The sequence below is a fragment of the Mesoplodon bidens genome, assembly GCF_964165515.1.
Source record: "Mesoplodon bidens genome assembly, chromosome: 9".
Taxonomy (NCBI): domain Eukaryota; kingdom Metazoa; phylum Chordata; class Mammalia; order Artiodactyla; family Ziphiidae; genus Mesoplodon; species Mesoplodon bidens.
The window spans coordinates 89,541,362-89,561,486 of record NC_138166.1 but is presented as its reverse complement, the minus strand read 5'-3'; the positions used below and the strand labels follow the sequence as shown (position 1 = coordinate 89,561,486).

The 20,125-nt window shown below is 35.8% G+C and overlaps 1 protein-coding gene across 1 annotated transcript in view; it reads right to left on the bottom strand.

The window, feature by feature from the left end:
* NUP205 (nucleoporin 205) overlaps positions 1 to 20,125 on the bottom strand; it is an 81,609-nt gene that overhangs the window by 41,172 nt on the left and 20,312 nt on the right. Inside the window, exons 9-23 of the mRNA XM_081244787.1 lie at positions 19,428 to 19,544; positions 19,108 to 19,245; positions 17,078 to 17,228; positions 15,827 to 16,032; positions 13,912 to 14,094; positions 12,743 to 12,793; positions 12,013 to 12,222; positions 9,185 to 9,284; positions 8,602 to 8,739; positions 7,218 to 7,407; positions 6,111 to 6,231; positions 4,250 to 4,331; positions 3,810 to 3,974; positions 3,353 to 3,477; positions 223 to 337 (exon numbers count right to left, since the gene is read on the bottom strand). Coding sequence (XP_081100913.1) covers positions 223 to 337; positions 3,353 to 3,477; positions 3,810 to 3,974; positions 4,250 to 4,331; positions 6,111 to 6,231; positions 7,218 to 7,407; positions 8,602 to 8,739; positions 9,185 to 9,284; positions 12,013 to 12,222; positions 12,743 to 12,793; positions 13,912 to 14,094; positions 15,827 to 16,032; positions 17,078 to 17,228; positions 19,108 to 19,245; positions 19,428 to 19,544 — 2,092 coding nt within the window. The remainder of the gene's footprint in view (positions 1 to 222; positions 338 to 3,352; positions 3,478 to 3,809; positions 3,975 to 4,249; positions 4,332 to 6,110; positions 6,232 to 7,217; positions 7,408 to 8,601; positions 8,740 to 9,184; positions 9,285 to 12,012; positions 12,223 to 12,742; positions 12,794 to 13,911; positions 14,095 to 15,826; positions 16,033 to 17,077; positions 17,229 to 19,107; positions 19,246 to 19,427; positions 19,545 to 20,125) is intronic.

Here is a 20,125-nt window from a genome sequence, read left to right as displayed (position 1 = left end):
ATTCCATCCTATTTTAAAATAATTTTACGCTGGCAGTTAAAACATCAGGTTTCTCAAGCACAAATTACAAAAGCAACCCAAAGGAACACAGAAGCAAAGTAATAAAATGAGAACAGAATTCCACAAATTCTAAAACTGCTACCCTCAGCTGTTATGAAATTAAAATCACTCAACACATACTTTACAGATTTGTTTTAATAATAAGGGAAAATAATGTCCTACCTTTGTTAGAAAATGGCAAATGTTGCAACTGAGAAAATAAGAAGTCCTGGCTGGTTCTCAAGTATCTCATAGTAGGACCAGATGTATCAGAGCATGCACATAACTGATATATCACCTAAAGAATTACAGTAAAATAAGAAAACTCCCAAATCAGCTTTTTATATTATACATTTTAAGAAAAAAGGCGTACTTAAATCTACTAAGTGGAAACTAAGACCCATTAGCAACTAAAGCAAAATGGATAAACACATGTATATATAAAATAAAAGCTCAGAATTATAAGCAGTTCTTGGCACACTAACTCAAAATATACTGGAATACAATTGGAGAATGCTGACAACAGTATTATAGGACTAATCTTGAAATCACCCTAAATATATTAATATTGAGTTGGCCTACAAGTTTGTTCGGGTTTTTCCATAAGATGTTATGAAAAACCCAAACAACATTTTTGGCCAACTCCAATATATATACATGTAGTTAATTAACAAGTTTTAGTATTTTAACTATTATTAGTAGCAAATTACTCAGAAGTAACTTCTAAAAACCAAAGTTATGTATTAATCAGTTGATAAAAATGTTGGGATCAGAGAATCCCTTGCAGGTATCTAATCCTATGTATTCCCGAAGAGCAATGGTTCAGTATTCACCAATTCAGTGTTCGCTATGACAATACAACTAGTAACGACAACAGACTGTAAATTCAATTTGTGTCTAGAAATACAGTCTTAAGAAAATATAAAATAACAAAAGGTAACTAAAGATGTTGAGTAAGCAGAGTAAAAAGACTAGAAACAACCTAAGTGTAATTTATATTGTAGCAGCATAGAAAGTTTACGGAGTGGGGGGGACACAAAATTGTATGTCTACTGAACATACCTAAATAAATAACATGTATACCCAAGGAAAACGTAAGAAGGGAACACAAGGTAAAGCTTAAGTACTTGCAGATGTATGCTTGTCTTTCAAACAGCTTTGATATTGTTTTTGACACTCTATAAATACTGAACTTCTCAAAACAAAACCAAGTTATTCATATTAGATGGTAAGTTAAGAAGATTCAAGAACAGATGCTCAAATATGCTCAGATATGGGAGGGGTAATACTATTAGAGGGAGAAAGACACAATAGTGAGTTCCAAAAGCATGAAGAGCCACTTTACAAGGGTTTGCGTGATACACTTCCTAGTTCCCAAGACCAGGTAGGAAAAATCTCCATCGTTAAAGTGAAGAGAGCAAAGGCACAAGATTCAGTGTCAACTCTTCAACCAGAAGACCTCATACTGCTGGATGATGAAAGTATCAATAAGGCCCAAATTATTTCCCTTCCATATGATCAAACTTATTGATTGATTGATTGATTGATTGATTGATCAAATTTATTTTTAAACTAACAAGCTCTTCTTAGAGGTTTAATTTTTTCCTGAAGCATAGTGAAGTATAAACCTAGAGGTTGGAACTTCCCTGGTGGCGCCATGGTTAAGAATCTGCCTGCCAAAGCTGGGGCACAGGTTCGTCCCCTGGTCCGGAAGATCCCACATGCTGCGAAGCAACTAAGCCTGTGCACCACAACTGCTGATCCTGCGCTCTAGAGCCCATGAGCCACAACTACTGAAGCCCGCGAGCCACAGCTACTGAAGCCCGCATGCCTAGAGCCCGTGCTCCGCAACAAGAGAAGCCACCACAATAAGAAGCCCGCGCACTGCAACAAAGAGTAGCCCCTGCTCGCCGCAACTAGAGAAAGCCCCTGTGCAGCAATGAAGAGCCAACACAGCCTAAATAAATAAACAAGCAAACAAACAAATAAATAAATAAACTAGAGGAAAAGGAAGCCTCTTTCATTAAAAATGGAGCAGTGCTTCTTGTTAAAATGCAGATTCTGACTCAGCAGGTCTGGAGTGGGGCCTGAGATTCTGTGCTAACAAGCTTCCAAGAGGTGATGCTGATGGTGCCGGTCCACATTTTGAGTAGCAAAGTCATAGAGCACGTGTAATAAACTGGCTCACTGCTGGTTTAGACATGTTTTGTTTGGCCAGTACAGCGTTTCGAAAAGCAGAGGATCTGGCAAACCAGGGCCTGCATCCCAACAGAGTAAGAATGAGCAGGGGCTGAGTAGCAGGGCATGTGCTCTCCAGTCTGCCAGACTCTCCTCTCCCTCCCCTCCCCATCTATTTGTCTTAAATCTGGTTTCATTCACTTACTTCGCTTGCCTAACTCCTTTAGCCCAGATGATCAACCTTATCAATTGCTGCTACCTAAATATGTCAAAATCTGTAACACTGTGCTAAAATATACATCAAGTTTGTTCCCAAATTAAGGGATTCACAGGAAGACCTAGCTGTAGTACTCAGAAGTGAAGGGCTGTTTGGATAGCTAGAGGATAGAGGAAAACAGCAAAGAATTACAAAAAGAAAAACAGGAAAATAACAAAGAAAAATCTCCACGTTACTAGAAGTTAATGACTCATTTCTTATCATGAAAATGAGAATCAGGGTGTCACTTAAATTGAGAAATTAGTCGTATCTTATAAAGCCTACTTCTTAAAACTTATCAAATGAATAAAACAAGAAATAAACAAAAGAATAAAACACAAATAAGACAACAGTTCTCATTACAGTTTAAACTTACATTAATTTCACTGTCTACCACCTTACATATAGCTATAGGGCTGCATAATTTACATGGTTCTTAAAAAGTACTTTCACTTACATTCTTGCATTCTCATGTAAGTCTCACAACAGCCCATTTCACAGATTTAAAAACTCAGAGAAGTTTCATGGTATGCCCAAGGTGACATAGCTAGTTAAGGGGCAGAGATAGGAACCAGAGGTCTTCTGACTCAAATCTACTACTCTCATCACCAAAAAGAAACAACTTGAAACACAGCATCCTTGAAAAGTTGCCACGTTATCTGGTCTAAATGCATCCAACTTCCCTTATGTTTCAAGTGATCAACATATAGGATCATGTAGATCTACAGGATTTTTACCCATAAATGAAAGACTGGTCAAACCACTACATGAAACTCATTTCAATTCAGTCATACTGTCATACTTTCATATCTGCAATGGAATCAAGCATTTAATTAAGCTTCTTCTCCTAAGTGCTACAAAGTGCAGCCCTCTGTATACCTGGTAACACAGCTCAGCGAGTTGAGGAGATTCTCTCACTGCCACCGGGCCTGTTCTCCCTTCAGTTCCCTTCTCCAAGATGTTTAAGATGGCATGAAGGCAGGTCCGAGGGCAACCTAACACTCCTGCGTAAAACCAAAAGGAAATTCAGCTTCTCTTTTCAAATTTCTGCATTAAAAACCTTAAAATACCTTTATAAAACTTACATTCCATACACATATACCCTACCATAAACATCCTTTCAACTATTGATACAGAAAATTTATTAAATACTAACTTTTCAAGGCTTAGTTTGTCCACACTTGATATAAGTCCTAAAGATTGGCCCATCACATTACCTTTCATACATTATTTATTTCTTTCAGTGAATTATCCCATGAGCCTGGAATTCAATAAATGACCATTTAGCAACATAAATATGAAAAGAAATAAATGCCTATGTGTCTTATGGCTATACCTGGGTCTTGTAGGTTTGTGGTACTGACAGGTTTCTTCAATTCAAAGCCCAGTAGGTAGAGAGCAAGATTTGGTGGATTGCGTTCCAGAGAGGTGATGAGAAGATTCAAGATGTGGATTCTTGTTTCATGACGGATTCCAGCTAATTTCTTTTCAAGTTCTGATCCTTAATGTGGAAATCACAAAACAATAAAAAGTTAACATAAATCAAATGGAAAAATATAAAACTTGTATCCCAAACCTCCATGTTTTCTTTAGTTTTAGTTTACTTGATTAGCCATTACATTAAGTTCAGATTTAAGAGGTTTCCCAAAAGCCTTATATACTTTTATGCTAGCAAATTCTCAAATTTCTCTTACATCACCACTAGACATTCAACAGTTTTCTTTACAGTAAGCATTTACATAAAATAAAAAATATACATGTTAATCTAAGACATACCCTCTTCTAGACGTACAAATTCTTCTGTATCTTCACTATCCAAACACTCCACAAATCCAGCCATCAGCTTCTGACTTACACTCTGAAGTCATATAAAGATTTTTAAGTGACTAAATATTAGAGAAACTATGATAAATATGATATATATTTAGAAACATTTTTCTATAAAGAAAAAAGGCAAATCTGCTCCAAGGAAAGTACTTAGGTTTTAGTTACATTTTTAATTAATATAAAGCTGAGTTCCTTAACTGAGTGCCATTTAGCTTGCTATAGAAATAAAGAAACAAAAACTTTTAAAGTTTATTGGTTTTAAAACTTGCTTCACTAATTTTCTTTCCCAAAGAATCAAACTAGTTTTTTTAAAAAATAACATTAAATTGCTATTTCATAACTTCTTCATTATATACTCAATGCTCTCAGATCTTAACTAAAATATAAAATAAAATTCTCATCTTCTCTCTTTAGAAATGTACACGTACACCAGGTTTTATATTTCTGGGCTGAGAGACTAGATACTACTTTACCTCCTTTAAAAACTCTAGCAGGATGCTATGGGGACTTCCCTGGTGGTCCAGTGGTAAAGAATCCATCTTCCAATGCAGGGGACACGGGTTCGTTCCCTGGTCGGGGAACTAAGATCCCACATGCCGCAGGGAAACTAAGACCACGAGCCTCAACTAGAGAGCCTGCATGCCACAGACTACACAGCCCACATGCTCTGGAGCCCGTGCAGCACAACTAGAGAGAGAAAACCTGCACGCCACAACTAGAGAGAAGCCCGCGTGCCGAAACGAAGAGCCCGCGTGACACAACTAAGACCCAAAGCAGCCAAAAAAATAAATAAATAAATAGATACACTTAAAAAAAAAAAAAACAAATAAAAAACAAGAACTCTAGCAGGATGCTAAAATTGGCAATAACGATTCAAATTCATACTCGAATGACAGCAAACTGAAAATCTTCATTCAACATCCCCTAATTAATTATGTGGTTTCACGAACTTCATCCAAAAACCAGATTAGACATCTATATTTTACTATAAATAATGGTTCTCAACTTGGGCAATACTGCCACTCCAGAAGGCACTTAGAAATATGTGGGGGCATTTTGAGTCAACACAACTAGAGATTACTACTGACAGACAGTGGCAGGGAACCAGGGATGCTAAGAGTCCTGCAATTTGAGGGACAGTTACACATAAAATGAAGATCTGTCCCACCCAGAATGCCAGAAGAGTCCCTGCTTCAAAACAGGGTAAGACAATAATATTCTTCAACTAGCAAGAGCAGTGATTACCAGCATAAAATACAAAAGGACAAATGTCTATAAAGAGAAAGAAAAATAGCAGATTCCCCAATTATAGCTATTCAGTGACTAGAAAGAGAACTATTATAAATTGGACTAAAAGAGGAAAACATCTAAAAACATTCTTCAGTGTATCAAATGAAGTGACACAAATGTGGGTCACCAAAAAGCCATAGAAGTAGACAACTCACAACAGTGAAATCAGAATTGCAGAGGCTCACTCACCACAGAGGCAACTGAGGAAGGGTGAAACAAAGGATGCAAGAAACAAACAGAAGTTGCACTTACAAACCTAATAATCACTTTAATGTGCCTGGAGTAGCAACAGTCTCATTAGGCCATACAGTCACATACCATAATATAGAGTATAATCACATACTATAGTATATGTAGTATCACTGGGAATGGTATTATCATCAAACACAAATCACAGCCCAGCACATGGGTAGGCTTTCATCCATCATATACAAATATACTTACTCTCAGAATTTTTCCACATACAAGAGTAAGATGTACTCAGGAAACACCAAAAAATAACAACAACAAAATCAGTTACCTGGTCATGTGTGAAATCTCCAACCAATTTTATCTGAATATTGGAATTGCAAGAGATACAGCAGAGGATCTTGGCACTTTCAAAAGCCAATTCTGGATTAGTATTGCCATGATATAGGTATCTTTAAAACAAGAGAACATTTGAGGAACTATGTGATGAAATTTTTGCTTCTTACTATTCTCGATACAGAACATTTAGGATCAGGGCTTCCCCTACCCATACAGCACTTTTGGGTAAATTAGACAAAGGTTTCCCCTTCTAACTAGATGTAACCTGTTACAGGTTGAATCATGTTTTCCCAAAATTCATATGTTGATAGCCAAACCCAGAATGACCTTATCTGGAAATAGAGTCTTTGAAGATATAATTAACCAAGCTAAGATGAGGTCATCAAGGAGAATCCTAATCCAGTGACTGATATCCTTATAAAAAAGGGAAATGTGGACACAGACACACACACAGGGAGAATGCTGTGTAAAGGTGAAGGCAGAGATTGGGAGATGCTTCCACAAGTCATGGAACACCAAGCACTGCCAGCAAACCACCAGAAGTTCAGATTATATAATGAAAAGTTTGCTCCCCAGTCCTATCCTCCAAACATCCAATTTCCCAAGAGGAGGCAAACAATATTAAGATTATGTCATTTTGTACTTAGAAATTTTTTAGGACATAGAGTAAGTTAGAAAGGGACTTCCCTGGTGACGCAGTGGTTAAGACTCCGTGCTCCCAATCCAGGGGCCCTGGGTTCAATCCCTGGTCAAGGAACTAGATCCCACATGCATGCTGCAACTAAGACTTCACATGCCACAACTAAGGAGCCCACGAGCTGTAACTAAGGAGCATGCCTGCTGCAACTAAGACCCAGTGAACCAAATAAATAAAATAAATAATTTTTTTAAATGCACTTAAAAAAAAGAGTAAGTTAAAAAGAAGAGAAAGATTATAAGGTTCAGAGTAATTAAAATCAGAGAAGCAAAAGAAGATAATAATAAAAGGAGACAAAAAAAAATTTTAAGTGATGCATTAGGGATCTGACCAGATTTGGAAATAAAGCTAGAATGCCATCTCACTCATTTCATCATTTCTCTACCTACAAATGGAACTTACCTGGCAATGTTCACCACATTATCAGCCTTCTTAGTTCTGGGATTGATTCCCTGCAATAGCTGTTCTAAAGGACAGACTATTAGAGCCAGCTGACTCTCTCTTAGAAGATCCATAAAGAGGTTTTCCTTTTGCAGAGTAAGATTGAGAAGTGCAAGGCAATGTTGCACTGCTTTCTCCAGGTGTTTCTTCCCTATAGAGCAAAATCAAAGTTAGAAAGTTCTACATGAATCTTAGAAACTCATCATCAATTCTTAGGAAAACAAGATAAAGGACAAGTTCCAGATTCAAAAAGACCTCAAGTTTTCAAATCTTCAGCAGTAACTTTACAAGACTCCTCACCCAGACAAGTCATGGTAACTTCTGTGACTCAGATTACTCTAATGCAATGGCTTCTCAGTAATTTTTCCTGTATCCTTTCCCTGATTATTTAGAGCAATGGTTCTCAGATGGGAGTGAGCTCGGCCCCAGAGGACATATAGCAATATCTGGAGACACTTTAGGTTGTCACAACAAGGGATGTGCTGCAGGCATCTAGTGGGTAGAGGACAAGAGGACAGCCTCTACATTAAAGAATTATTCTGCCAAAGGTGCCAATGGTGCTGAGGCCAAGAAACTGATTTAAAATAATACATAACCATTGTGGAAAATCTGGAAAATAAAGAAGCAGAAAATATAAACAAGAGTCACCTATAATCCCACCATTCAAATTTAAAATACATGTGCTCTGGGGGCTTCCCTGGTGGCCCAGTGGTTGAGAATCTGCCTGCCGATGCAGGGGACACGGGTTCGTGCCCCGGTCCGGGAAGATCCCACATGCCACGGAGCGACTGGGCCTGTGAGCCACGGTCGCCGAGCCTGTGTGTATGGAGCCTGTGTTCCGCAACGGGAGAGGCCACAACAGTGAGAGGCCCGCGTCCAGCAAAAAAAAAAAAAATTGCCAAATGCATAGTAAGCACTCAATAAATGATAATAACTACTAGTAATAGTAAATGAAATTTATTGAACACTATGTACCACACCCTATAGTAAGGGCTTTTACAAATACTGTGAAGAAAACAAAACAAAGATTAAAATTTAATTAAATTAATTAAATGTAAAAATTTAAAGTTAGACATGTTAAAGACGTTAAAGTAATAAGAGATAATTATGATTACCTACCAAAGATCCTGCAATAAGACAGTTATAATGAGAGTCTCTGTACTTTAGTCTGCTTTCACTGTTAATATACTTTCATTGTATGACTCACTAAAACAACACTGTAGATACAGAGAGAGAATCTTACAGTGGAAAGGAAGTTCAGAGGTCATCTACTTCAAACCTTCAGTTTACAGAAGACAAAACCAGCAAAACTGTTTTCAATATATGAAGACATTCAGGCACATACCAGGGAAAGGAGCATAGGTATCAAGCTGCTTAACGCCTTCCTCCAGTAAACTAAGAGCAAGCTCCAACATTGGTGACTCATTCAGAAGATGATACATCAGACTAAATCCTGGTGGCTTATAGGCTATGATTTCTTCTCCTAAATAGAACATAACATAGTGCAAAAGATGGTGAATTAGTATTTTTGTCACACCCTTGATTTCTATGAAATATGTGAGACTTGTAAATTAAATGGTATCTAAACAGATGAAGGCAAGTTTCAATTTAGAGACAGTGATACCAACTATATACAGTGGTAATTTCCAAAAGAGCTGATCTGCACATAGCAATTAGTTCACATGTTATATGTTAACTCACTAAAGAATCTGTAAGGCAATGTTCTTACTCCTCCATTCAGTGAAATTTTACTTTATTTTATCTTGCTCAGAACAATCAAAATGACTTAAACAATGCACCAAAAAACATAAAATTATAATTTAACTTATAACCAGAAACAATTTATAGCTCATGTATAATAATTTATAAATTATAAATAGGTTTATAAATAGCTGACACCTTGTTTGAAAGTGACAGAATTAAATTACCTTGTAGTTCCACAAACTGGTCTACAAAATCTTCAAGTTGAGGTTCATAATCTCCGAGCAATTTATAAAACACCGCCAAAACAACCTCAGCGACTTCCCACTATAGAAAAATATAAATATTTCAATAACAGTAACAGTTCAAGGTGATAACCTTGCTAAGTTTTTCATTCCTCCCACTTTCCTCTGGAAAATGAATGAAGTCCCCTTTCTACTTTATTTATGCTAAGCAATATAGAAATTTCAGTTCATTTTGCTTTGTTTTGCTAAAGGACAATGGATTGGTTAATTTTTCAAGGTAAAACATTTGTAAAAGCATTAGTCTAAAAGAAACATCTCTATAGCAGATATTTGGGCTTTGTTAATAAATCTAAAGCACTAAGTTATCTAGCCATAGTCGATTTATAATTAAACAACACCAGATTTGAACACCTCTCCAAAGTGTCAAATATTTCAGTTTCTCTTAAGAATCTCAGCTGGACAGGATCGGAGGAATCATCTCATTTAATCAACACTTATTTTGCAGGTGAAGCAAGTGGAAGCTCAGAGCAGTGAATGATATCCCCAAGACCATAAAGCTTGGAAGCAAACGTGCTGGAGGTCCAGCCCTGCACTTCTAATTCCCAGACCAGTGTTCATGGCTCTAGCCAAAGTTAAGAATAAAAAAAAAAAAAAAAAAAGTTAAGAATCACTGGTAGGCTTCCCCCAAATGACCTCATTATCACCTCTTTGTTTAAAATGTTTTCAAAAGCTATGTAACAACAAGGAAAAGGGAAAACATATATAACTGTACAGACAATAAAATTAAACTGTTTAAAAAATCCACTGCATAGAATTTTAATAAGGCTGAGTTTGGTAACTGTACATGGTGGTTTTTTAAATATTACTTTAGTCATTATTTCCACTGTACATTATTTTATCATGGCTGATTTTGAGAACTGGGATAATCATTTTTAAACTATTTTTAAAAAATTATTTACTTTTCTCTATTTTCCAAATTTTTCAAAATAATTTGTTTAAATAAAAAATGCTTATCACCACATAATAATGGATTTTAGGATTAATAAATATACACACTGCCTCTAACACTCTGTTTATAGTTATTTATCTCAATCCAAAGCATTGTTTTTGAGAAGCTAGTGTTCTAAAATACAAAGATGTAAGTTAAACCTTAAGAAGACTTCCTAGTGAAATAAATTCACAAAATTGAGGAAAAATTTCTTAGGGTAATATATGGGGAAAAAAATGGTAGCTGGGAAGAGCAGCAGTGCTGGAAATATAGAAAAATGCATGGGCGAAAAATAATAAACACGTAAAGAAAGTTGCTGACTAAAGCTCTAAACCCTTAGGTCATAATGACCTTTGTAAGAAAAGGCAAATAAGATATTTAAAAGAAATGCCAAAAAGTATCAGAACATTTTGTTGAAGAGATTGCAATTATCAGCATCCATTATCCATCTGAAATGACTTCTATTAATGAGGCATGGCTGCTGTTATAGTTTACATCCAATAAGGAAACATATGTTAATAAGGTAATTCTAGTGCTTCAATAAAATGTATACCCCTCTCAGTGTTTACTTCTACCATATGAGAAGCAAAACTTCTAAAGCAACTGACAAAAACTAAACTTCAGTTATTTGGGACTAAATATTAGAAACAAACTATGTCCAACGATACGGCAATGAAAAATAAACTATGCTAGATACAAGTAATGATTATGCAGTCATTAAAAAGACTGTTTTCAAAGAATCTTTAATAGCATGAAAAAAATCCTCATAATACTATGTTTAGTGGCCAAAAAGGCATACAAGCTAATGCAGCTCATTATCTCAGTTAAAGTAGATATGCATAAGAAAAAGAATAATAGTTACCCTTCCCTTGGCAACAGGATTATGGGTGATATAATTTCTTCATATATTTTTCTATATTTTCCTAATTTCCCAAATTAGCATGAACTATATTATTTTATAATCATTAATACAACAAATAAACCCAACAGGTTCAAAAACAGCAAACTATAAAAATAAAGCAGAAATGTCCCTACAAGATATATCCAAGGGTAGTCTGTGAACCAATAAACAGTATTATAGACTAAAGTGAATTACATCAGAACCTGGAAGGGTTTCTTACATAGCTTAGTGGTTATGAGCTTGGATCTGGAATCAGAGTCCTAGGTTCAAATCCTGGTCCTGGACCTTAAGCAAGTTCCTTAACTTTGCTAAGCCTCCATCTGTAAAATGGGAATATTAATAGTACCTGCCTTGCAGTAATATTAGAATTACATAAGCTGATATATACATTTAGCTCAGTTGTGAGTGTATTGCAACCAGAGCAAATATGTACATAACTGTCAGTGCTCCCTCAGCCACTATCCACGGCAAACATACCTAATGAATCACAATATGCCTTCCCACTAAACCAGACTCCACAACCCAGAAGTGCTACTAATCATTAGAAATTAGCGTGCAAGTTTAAACTTATTTTAATCCCTAACCAAAATCATCCCAATAAAGGATAGTGTGTTTCCAACTGCCAAAGGTGTAACACTTTTGGTTCAATTTTGGTCAAAATTTGTTCAATTAAGGATCTAAATGACTATGACTTCATATCAATTAAATTACTGATCACTAAAAAGTCACTGCTTTGGTTTTAATGCCTTAATTTATTTTTTAATGCATATAAACCAATCAGACCATGGATATGTCAGTATAAGACTATGAATTTTACTAACTTTCAAAAGCTAAAATGAGCTTATAGCATCTTGTACCTCTAATAAAAGAAAAAGCAGCAATAAATGAGTAAGGAGACAAAAGTTTTTCTCTGAACATAACCTTTTCAGCTGCTCTCCGGTAAGCTCTTGTACGGAATCGGAGAAACACAGAATCTCTAAGGAACTGCAAATAAGGGTCAAAGCCGGGAGGCCGGAGTCCAGCGCCCAAATTAGAAGGAAAGGAGCTCTCCACCAGGGTACTGATTAGCTGGCAAAAGGCACGAGTTAATGGGTATTCTTCACATCGGGATTCTATCTCATTTAGTTCCACCTTCCAAAGAAAAATAAAGGAAATTCGGTAACATAAAACCATCAGCTATAAAGTGCAAAGCATTTTCAGACATTAACTCATTAATATCGGTTTAATATCACACCCAAAGACCCACACAGATATTATCATTTTTTATTCAGAGGTAAAGGCACAAAAGTTAAAAATGGAAATCTTAAATGTTTCTTTAAAAAAGAGGAAGGGAGCGGACAGAGAAGAAAAGAAACTAAAACAAGTAAGTTCTCACTTTAGGGTTAACCCAAGTAGCCTAATTAAACGGAGTTCAAACCAAACTTTCAGTTTGGATGGCTGCCATCTAACATGCCTTTCCAACTCTGAAAGCAAAAGTATTTTGATTTCTTTCATAAAAAGTTTCATCTCCATTTCAACACAAAAAACCCTCAAATGAAAATACATTAAAGTTGAAAATTACAGAACCCTAATAGGGTAAGTATATTTTTTCTTAGTCTTTTTATCATGTGAATGTATGAATATAGCATTTAAACTAACAGGAAAGCTTTACCTCAATACCAATAGCTTGCCTCTGGCTTGGAACTCTTACAGTTTGCAGTACCTTAAAATAATAAGAATTAGATGTTAGGAGCACTCATTTATCAATGAAAAGAAGCAGCTTTGCAGTAACAGTCATATACAACACCCACCACATTCTACATCTTACAATGTCAATCAGAAATGACAACTGAGAAGTCTCTGATGAACTTTCATTAGCAATTGCGTCCAGGCTCAGGGAGAACTTCCAATTACCTGGGCTTCAGAAAACTGGTAATTTCTAAGTGCACACAAGATGTGTTTTCAGCAACTTTCCTCTCAGATATTCCAGGAATGAACCTTAAAAGGATTTATGAGATAAAACCTCACCCAAACACACTTCATCTTAGGTATAAAGAAGCACTTAGGACAATGATAAGTACTGACACGCTCATGAATGAAAAAATGAAGTATCAACACTAAACTAAAAGTGGCCAAGCCTCCAGCACACACCAACTCCCTTAATTTTTGTTTTTATAAAGTATCATTAACATCTTCAGGACATGTATGTCACAAAACAACTAGAATACTGCTTCAAAACAGTAGCTTTACCAATGTGTCAGAATCATAGGCTCCCTTATGTGGTATTATTTCTAACACAAACATATATTCCTCCTAACCATTTTACTAGAAAAATCTCTATAGGACACATTCTTATTTTCCTTTTTTTACTTTACCACATATAGAATAACTCTATCTTGACATAAAAATTCCAATAGGGCTTATAACTAAAGAAATAAGAGTTGATAGAGACACTTCACTCATCTGCTTTAAGACAGGAAGGGTACAGAAGGAAGCAGCAAAAAAACAGGCATCTCCCACATTTAATGAGTACACATGACTTCTGAAGGCTTATATCAGCCTAGTATCAAAGACAGAGTTGAGGAATTTATTAATCTTACAAACACTGAAAAACAAAGAGAAGAACCAGTCTCCAGTAACCCAGTGAAGCTGTCAGCTGATCCAAGAGAAAAACCCAAGACTGTTAGTTTCTGATGCTATGCTTAGTACCAAAATCATAACTTTCTATCTGTGAAGTTCGTGGTATACTATACGTTTCAACTGGATGCACTTGCTTGTACAATATTATCAAATCTCACTTCCAAACTGTAATAATGTAAATAAGAGAGCTCATACTACTACCTGAGTGTATTCCAACGACTGCCAGAGAGAAGCAGCAATTTCAGGAGATTTTCCAAACGCTGCAAGTGCCTTCAGTAGTTCGGCCTTTAGTACAGGAGGGATGCTGCATTGCAGGAGTCCCAGAATCACCACCACGGGGGTCCACTGAGGATGTTCACAGAGTGCCAAACGAGCATTTTCACTCTGAGTATTGAATACAAAAAGAACAAGAGAGACTTTCCATTTTCAAAAGCTAAGAAAAATGACCAGTAATCATCTAAATTGCTAACACTTACACTGAGTATTCATAGGCTTAATACATACTAAAACAAAGATAAGCCTACGGCAAATGCTTGAACTCTACCAGTAGATCAAATCAGATCACTAGCTCAGTCAGTGTAAAAAATGGAGAAAAGATAGCCTTTGTAGAATTACTTGGACAGCTCTAAGAATGGAAAATAATACATACAAACAGAGAAAGTCTTCCAGGGTCACATAAATCTTACATAGGCATTTTACATCTTTTCTGGAACAACGTTAGATATGAATGAATAAAATACCTTGTCCTTTTCTGAGAAAAAAATGGAAATACACACACATGCACACACGCATGTGCACACACACCCTCCCACACACACGGTATCAAGTATCACTCCATTTTAATTCAACAAAAAATAATTACAAACTTTATGTTTCGACCTTTAATACTATTTAGCATTACTGGAAAAACCAGTAAGTTAGAAGACACTCTTCCTATCCTTCGGAGAGAATGTCAGACTAAGGAACTTAGCTTTGCTCTAGTGAACAAAAGAAACAACTAGAAGAGCAAATGGGACCTAATTAAACTTAAAAGTTTTTGCACAGTAAAGGAAACCCTCGACAAAATGAAGACTACCTACTGAATGGGAGAAAATATTTGTAAATGATATGACCAATAAGGGGTTAATATCCAAAATATATAAATAGCTCACACAATTCAACGTCACAAAAACAAACAACACGACTAAAAATGGGCAGAAGTCTTGAAAAGACACTTCTCCAAAAATGACATGCAGATGGCCAACAGGCACATGAAAAGACGCTCAACGTCACTAATCATCAGGGAAATGCAAATCAAAACCACAGTGAGATACCACCTCACACCTGTCAGAATGACTATCATCAAAAAGAACACGAAGGCGAGAATATGGAGAAAAGGAAACTCTCCTACACTGTTGGTGGGAATGTAAATTGTGCAGCCACCGTGGAAAACAGTACGGAGGGTTCTCAAAAAACTAAAAACAGAACTACCATATGACCCCGCAATTCTACTCCTGGGTATATACCCCAAAACAAAAACACTAATTTGAAAAGATACAAGCACCCCAATGTTCATAGCAGCATTACTTACAATCGCCAAGATACGGAAGCAGCCTAACTGTCCATCAAAAGATAAATGGATTAAGAAGCTATGAGATATATATATATATATATATATATATATATATATGAAAAAATATTCAGTAAATAAATTTTCTTTTTAATTAAAAATACTCTTTATGTGTATATATATATATATATGTATATACACAAGAACCTATATATCCACACCTATGCTAGGAAACCTTCTAGAAGGATGTGTATCCAACAGCTCATTCTTATTTGCCCTTCTGATTATTTTCTTTGAGGCTTAGGCTATTATTTTCATACACATTTATGGCAGTAAGCAGGGGCTACCAGAACTATACCCTCTAAAGGTGAAGAAACAAAGAACTTAAGAACAGAACAGCATAAAATACTAACCACACAAAAAAAAAAAGAACAGAACGCCAAATATATATGCTAAATTTATCACTCATAAACTTTAAGCGTTATAAGGAAACTTGGGGGCTCCTTACAATGCCACTGTGTTAGAACACAAAGCTACATTCTCACATGCGGTGGGTGGGTTACCTACCCAAGTAATGATGGTAGATGTGAGCTGTAAAAAAGCAATCAACCCATCCTGCTCCTTCTGGGTGATGCCACGTGAAGGAAGGTGACGGTACTGGACACTATCTGCACTCGGAAGATCCTTCCGGAGGTGTTCATGGTAAAGCATCAAGGAGTGAAAGAAATGTTCCCAGGAAACAGGACTGCCGCCTGCCCCCTGAATATTTTCAACTGTAAAGAAACACAGCACAGAATTTCCTTTCAAAATTGTCTAAGCATTTGCTTGGAAATGGAGGAAGAAAATAAATTTAAAACAATAAACTTTGTTTGCCTTTGTCCTAGATAAGCTGTGTGTTGAAAATGGGTTAGAAACCCTCTGTAAACTAAACTCTGGATCAATTTATCCCTGGGACTAAAACTGGGTGGTGCCCATGTAATGCAAAGGTAAATTACTTTGGATGTCAGTTACCTACTTCGAATCCAGGACAGTACTCTGTATTGTCATGTAACTATACAGGGCTGCTTTTCCCATGAGTAGTTCCCAAATGTTGAGCTTAAATTAAATTCCCAAAGAGAGACAGAACTACCATCTAGATTTGCAAATTACAGTACTCTATTACATACCAAGCACTGAGAGCAAAAGCCTAGCAGATAAGACAAGGAAGGCTTGACAGAATAGTCAAAACACAGGTCTTGGAGCCAGGCAGATCTCAGTTCCAATCATGGCTTCCCTGTGACTCGTGACCTTCGGTAAATTACTTAACTTTGCTAAACCTCAGTTTCCTCACATGTAAAAATGAAAGTAATAATATCTACCTGACAGAGGTGTTTAATAAATATTTCTTCCTCTTCCCTTTTGCACTATTTTTGGTGTAACCAGACTCAAGTCTGAAAATTAAGTGAGGAAATTGGGAGAGGGTTGAGAGAAAAACTGTAAGAACAGAAATTTAGAAAATAAGGACTTATGAAGATAAAGAAATCAAACTTATGTAGCAAAGGTGTATATTTTGCTTTGAGCACCAGATGTGTTCTTAAAAATGTATATTAATTCTCATTTCTTAAACTGAACTGTATTTTATAAAGCAAATGGTAACTCTCCAGTCTGTGAGACCATAATCAAAGCATCGCCATACATAAAGCCAGCAGTGGGCTTCTCTCTGTTATAAAAATAACGTATACGCCCAGTAGAACCTAGCACATATAACCAATACGCTTTAATAGGTAGAAGGATACTGAATGTCAAAACAAACTCAGACAACAACTAGATTTTTCTTACCGTGACTGCTACCATTGACTTTGAGTAGACTAAAACAGTAGTGGGCACACTGGGGCCCATTGGCCAATCCCTGGAGCATTTTCAAATAAGGAATATAAATAGTTGGAGGCAACAGGTCACCCATTTGCCTAACAAACTTTGACAAGACAACCTGAAATAGGGAAAAACCAACAGTTTACATAAAGCATATCTTAACTTTAAGCTAACATGGACTAGCTAATAAAGACTACATATGAACTAAAATGAATTAAGTACTCTCATTTAACTCCCCACCCAAGACAAAATAATCTGGTATTCTATTTATGAAAAATTGCATTTTCAAGTTTGTCATTAGCAAATTTAATGCAATTATAGAATATCTTTGTGAACATAAAGTACATTTTTAAAAACATCTTAATGTCACAAAACATAAGACTACTCACATTCTAAATATGTAAAACAACTGAAGAAATTTACTCATTTAAAATTAACTAGCAAATTCAAAGGTACACTTAGAACCCAGAGTTCCTAAATCCTAGTCAAATTTAGTATGAAGATCTAGGAACCTGAAAGAACTTTTTATAGTAACCTAAACATATTCTGTTTTGCGTTCTGGCCAATACATATTCCTACGCTCCTGTTCTCTAAGTCTACTTCTTAGATTTCTCTTTTCTCTTGCTTATGCCTTAAATCTATTATTAACAACTAAACATATTATTCAGACTAATTAGTTGGAACTCAGAACCAAACATGTTACAGATCTCTGGAAATTGTTAAATCTGTTAGGTATAACAATTTTATGATTATACAGAAAAATATCCCTATTTTTAAGAGATACTAACTTAACCAATGAGAGGTGAAAGGTCATGCTGCCTATAGTTTACTTTAAAATAATCCAGCAAAATAAAAGCAGGAGAAATAACAAGAGTGGAAGTGAACATGGCAAGATGTTAACAGCTATTAAATTAAGATGTTGGGGAATTCCCTGGTGGTCCAGTGGTTAAGACTCCATGCTCTCACTGCTGAGGGCCTGGGTTCAATCCCTGGTTGGGGAACTAAGGGACCACAAGTCACAAGGCAAGAAAAAAAAAAGAGAAATTATTCTGGGGAAATTCCCTGGCAGTCCAGTGGTTAGGACTCCACCCTTCTACTGCAGGGGGCACCGGTTTGATCCCTGGTTGGGGAACTAAGATACCACATACCGCAACACAGTCAATAAATAAATGATTAAATGGAAAGGGGAATTTGCTGTAAAAATAATAAAAATAAATTAAGATGTTGGGTGTTTATTATAATTATTCTCGCTTTCATATGTTTGCAAATTTTCATAATGGAAATTTCTTTTAGTATTTATAAAGTTTTAATAAACCCTTCTCCAAAACTTTTTAAATGGAAAAAAGTGAAACAATAAATGTAAGAAATACAGTTAAAAAAAGGGGAGGTCCTGATCTTAGACTCTAGCTAACACAAATGAAAATTGTATTATATGCATGAAAACATCTAGAACAGAAAATCCCAAAGAGATGAAGACAGATATGGCAATCCATCTGATTTGCTGCTGCACAGCATCCTTTAGTTACTACAGGATAGAAAATGGACTTTTTCCTACACTATCTACTGACTCATAGGCATTCTGTCATTAATTATAACTTCTAAGTCTTTTCCCTGTAGTATTTTTACCTCTCCTATCTTCCTCAACTTGCTAAGAATGATGTATATTCTTTGTCATGCTTCTAGAGGACAGAGTATGTTAATAAATACTAATTAAATCCAAGTAAGCAACTCATAAAGAAACTAGACACTTTTCTGTGTCTAATGCTTTGATGCATAGCTAGAATCTAATAAAAGGCTGACTACGTAAACTCCAAAATGATCAGATCAATTTAAGAGTTTCAATTTCCTTAAATAAAAGGAAAAAGTATAAATGTCTAAAGGTTACAATAATGTTCATTTGCACAAACAGCAATAACAGCAGGAAATACCATTTTTCATGTTTTTAAGATTTCTAGTTACCATCCCAGAGTACAAAAGTAGAAAAACTAGGAGCTCACCTGGCGCTGAGGGGGTCGCTGATGAGCCACCCCAAGGTAAGAACCCAGGATAGTGGAAGTCTGAAGAGGTTCTGAGGGACACCAGTATTCTAGTGCAAGCTCCAAATTAAAAGGATTCTTTTTATATAGCTCACCAATCTGCAAACAGTAAACAAAGACTGTGGGAAAATGCCTGTAACTCAAAAATTACTTTTAAATAAAAATTTACATTTTTATTGAATCCACTTGTATATTTAAGATATGAGATCTGAAATCTTCCAAAGGTAGGGAAGAAACAACGGAGAGAGGGAGATGATAGTCCATCCAGTATAACAACTTACCAAGAGCATTAACTGTTCCAGATCCCTTCTAGGTGAAATGGGGGGTTCGTTGCCCATCTGCATACTCATGTGAATCATTCGAGCATCTTCATCTGCCCGATTCCTCAACTGCTTCACCTATTAAATTTATTACATAGTTTATATGTAAATTTATTATATGGGTTAATAATAATGAAATCAGAAAATCAGGCAACTGTCTAAAAGTGATTACATAAAAGAAAAATATTGTTTAAATATCTATTCCACTTGAAAAATGTGAAGAAATATGCTAGGAATTTTACTGCAATATTATTAACCATAATTTGTAATATCTTATGACTTCAATGCATTTTCCACTACAGATAAGTTAATTTTAACTAAAGTGTTCCTCAATTACTGACATTTGGGGTAGGATACTTCTTCACTAGGTTGGATGATTCTAAACATCACAGGACATTTAGCATCCCTGGTACCACCTACTAACTACTAATACCACCACTATAGTCATGTAATGAGCAAAACTAGCTCCCCAAACATTTCTTAATTAAACAATGTACTTGTAAATAACTCAGCAATCAAAGAAGTCTCAAGGAAAACTACAAAATACATTAAACAGAATAAAAATGAAAACACGACATATCAAACTTTGTGTGACCCAATTAAAACAGAAATCACAGATAAATTTATAACATTAAATGCCCATAGTAGAAAAAAAGAAA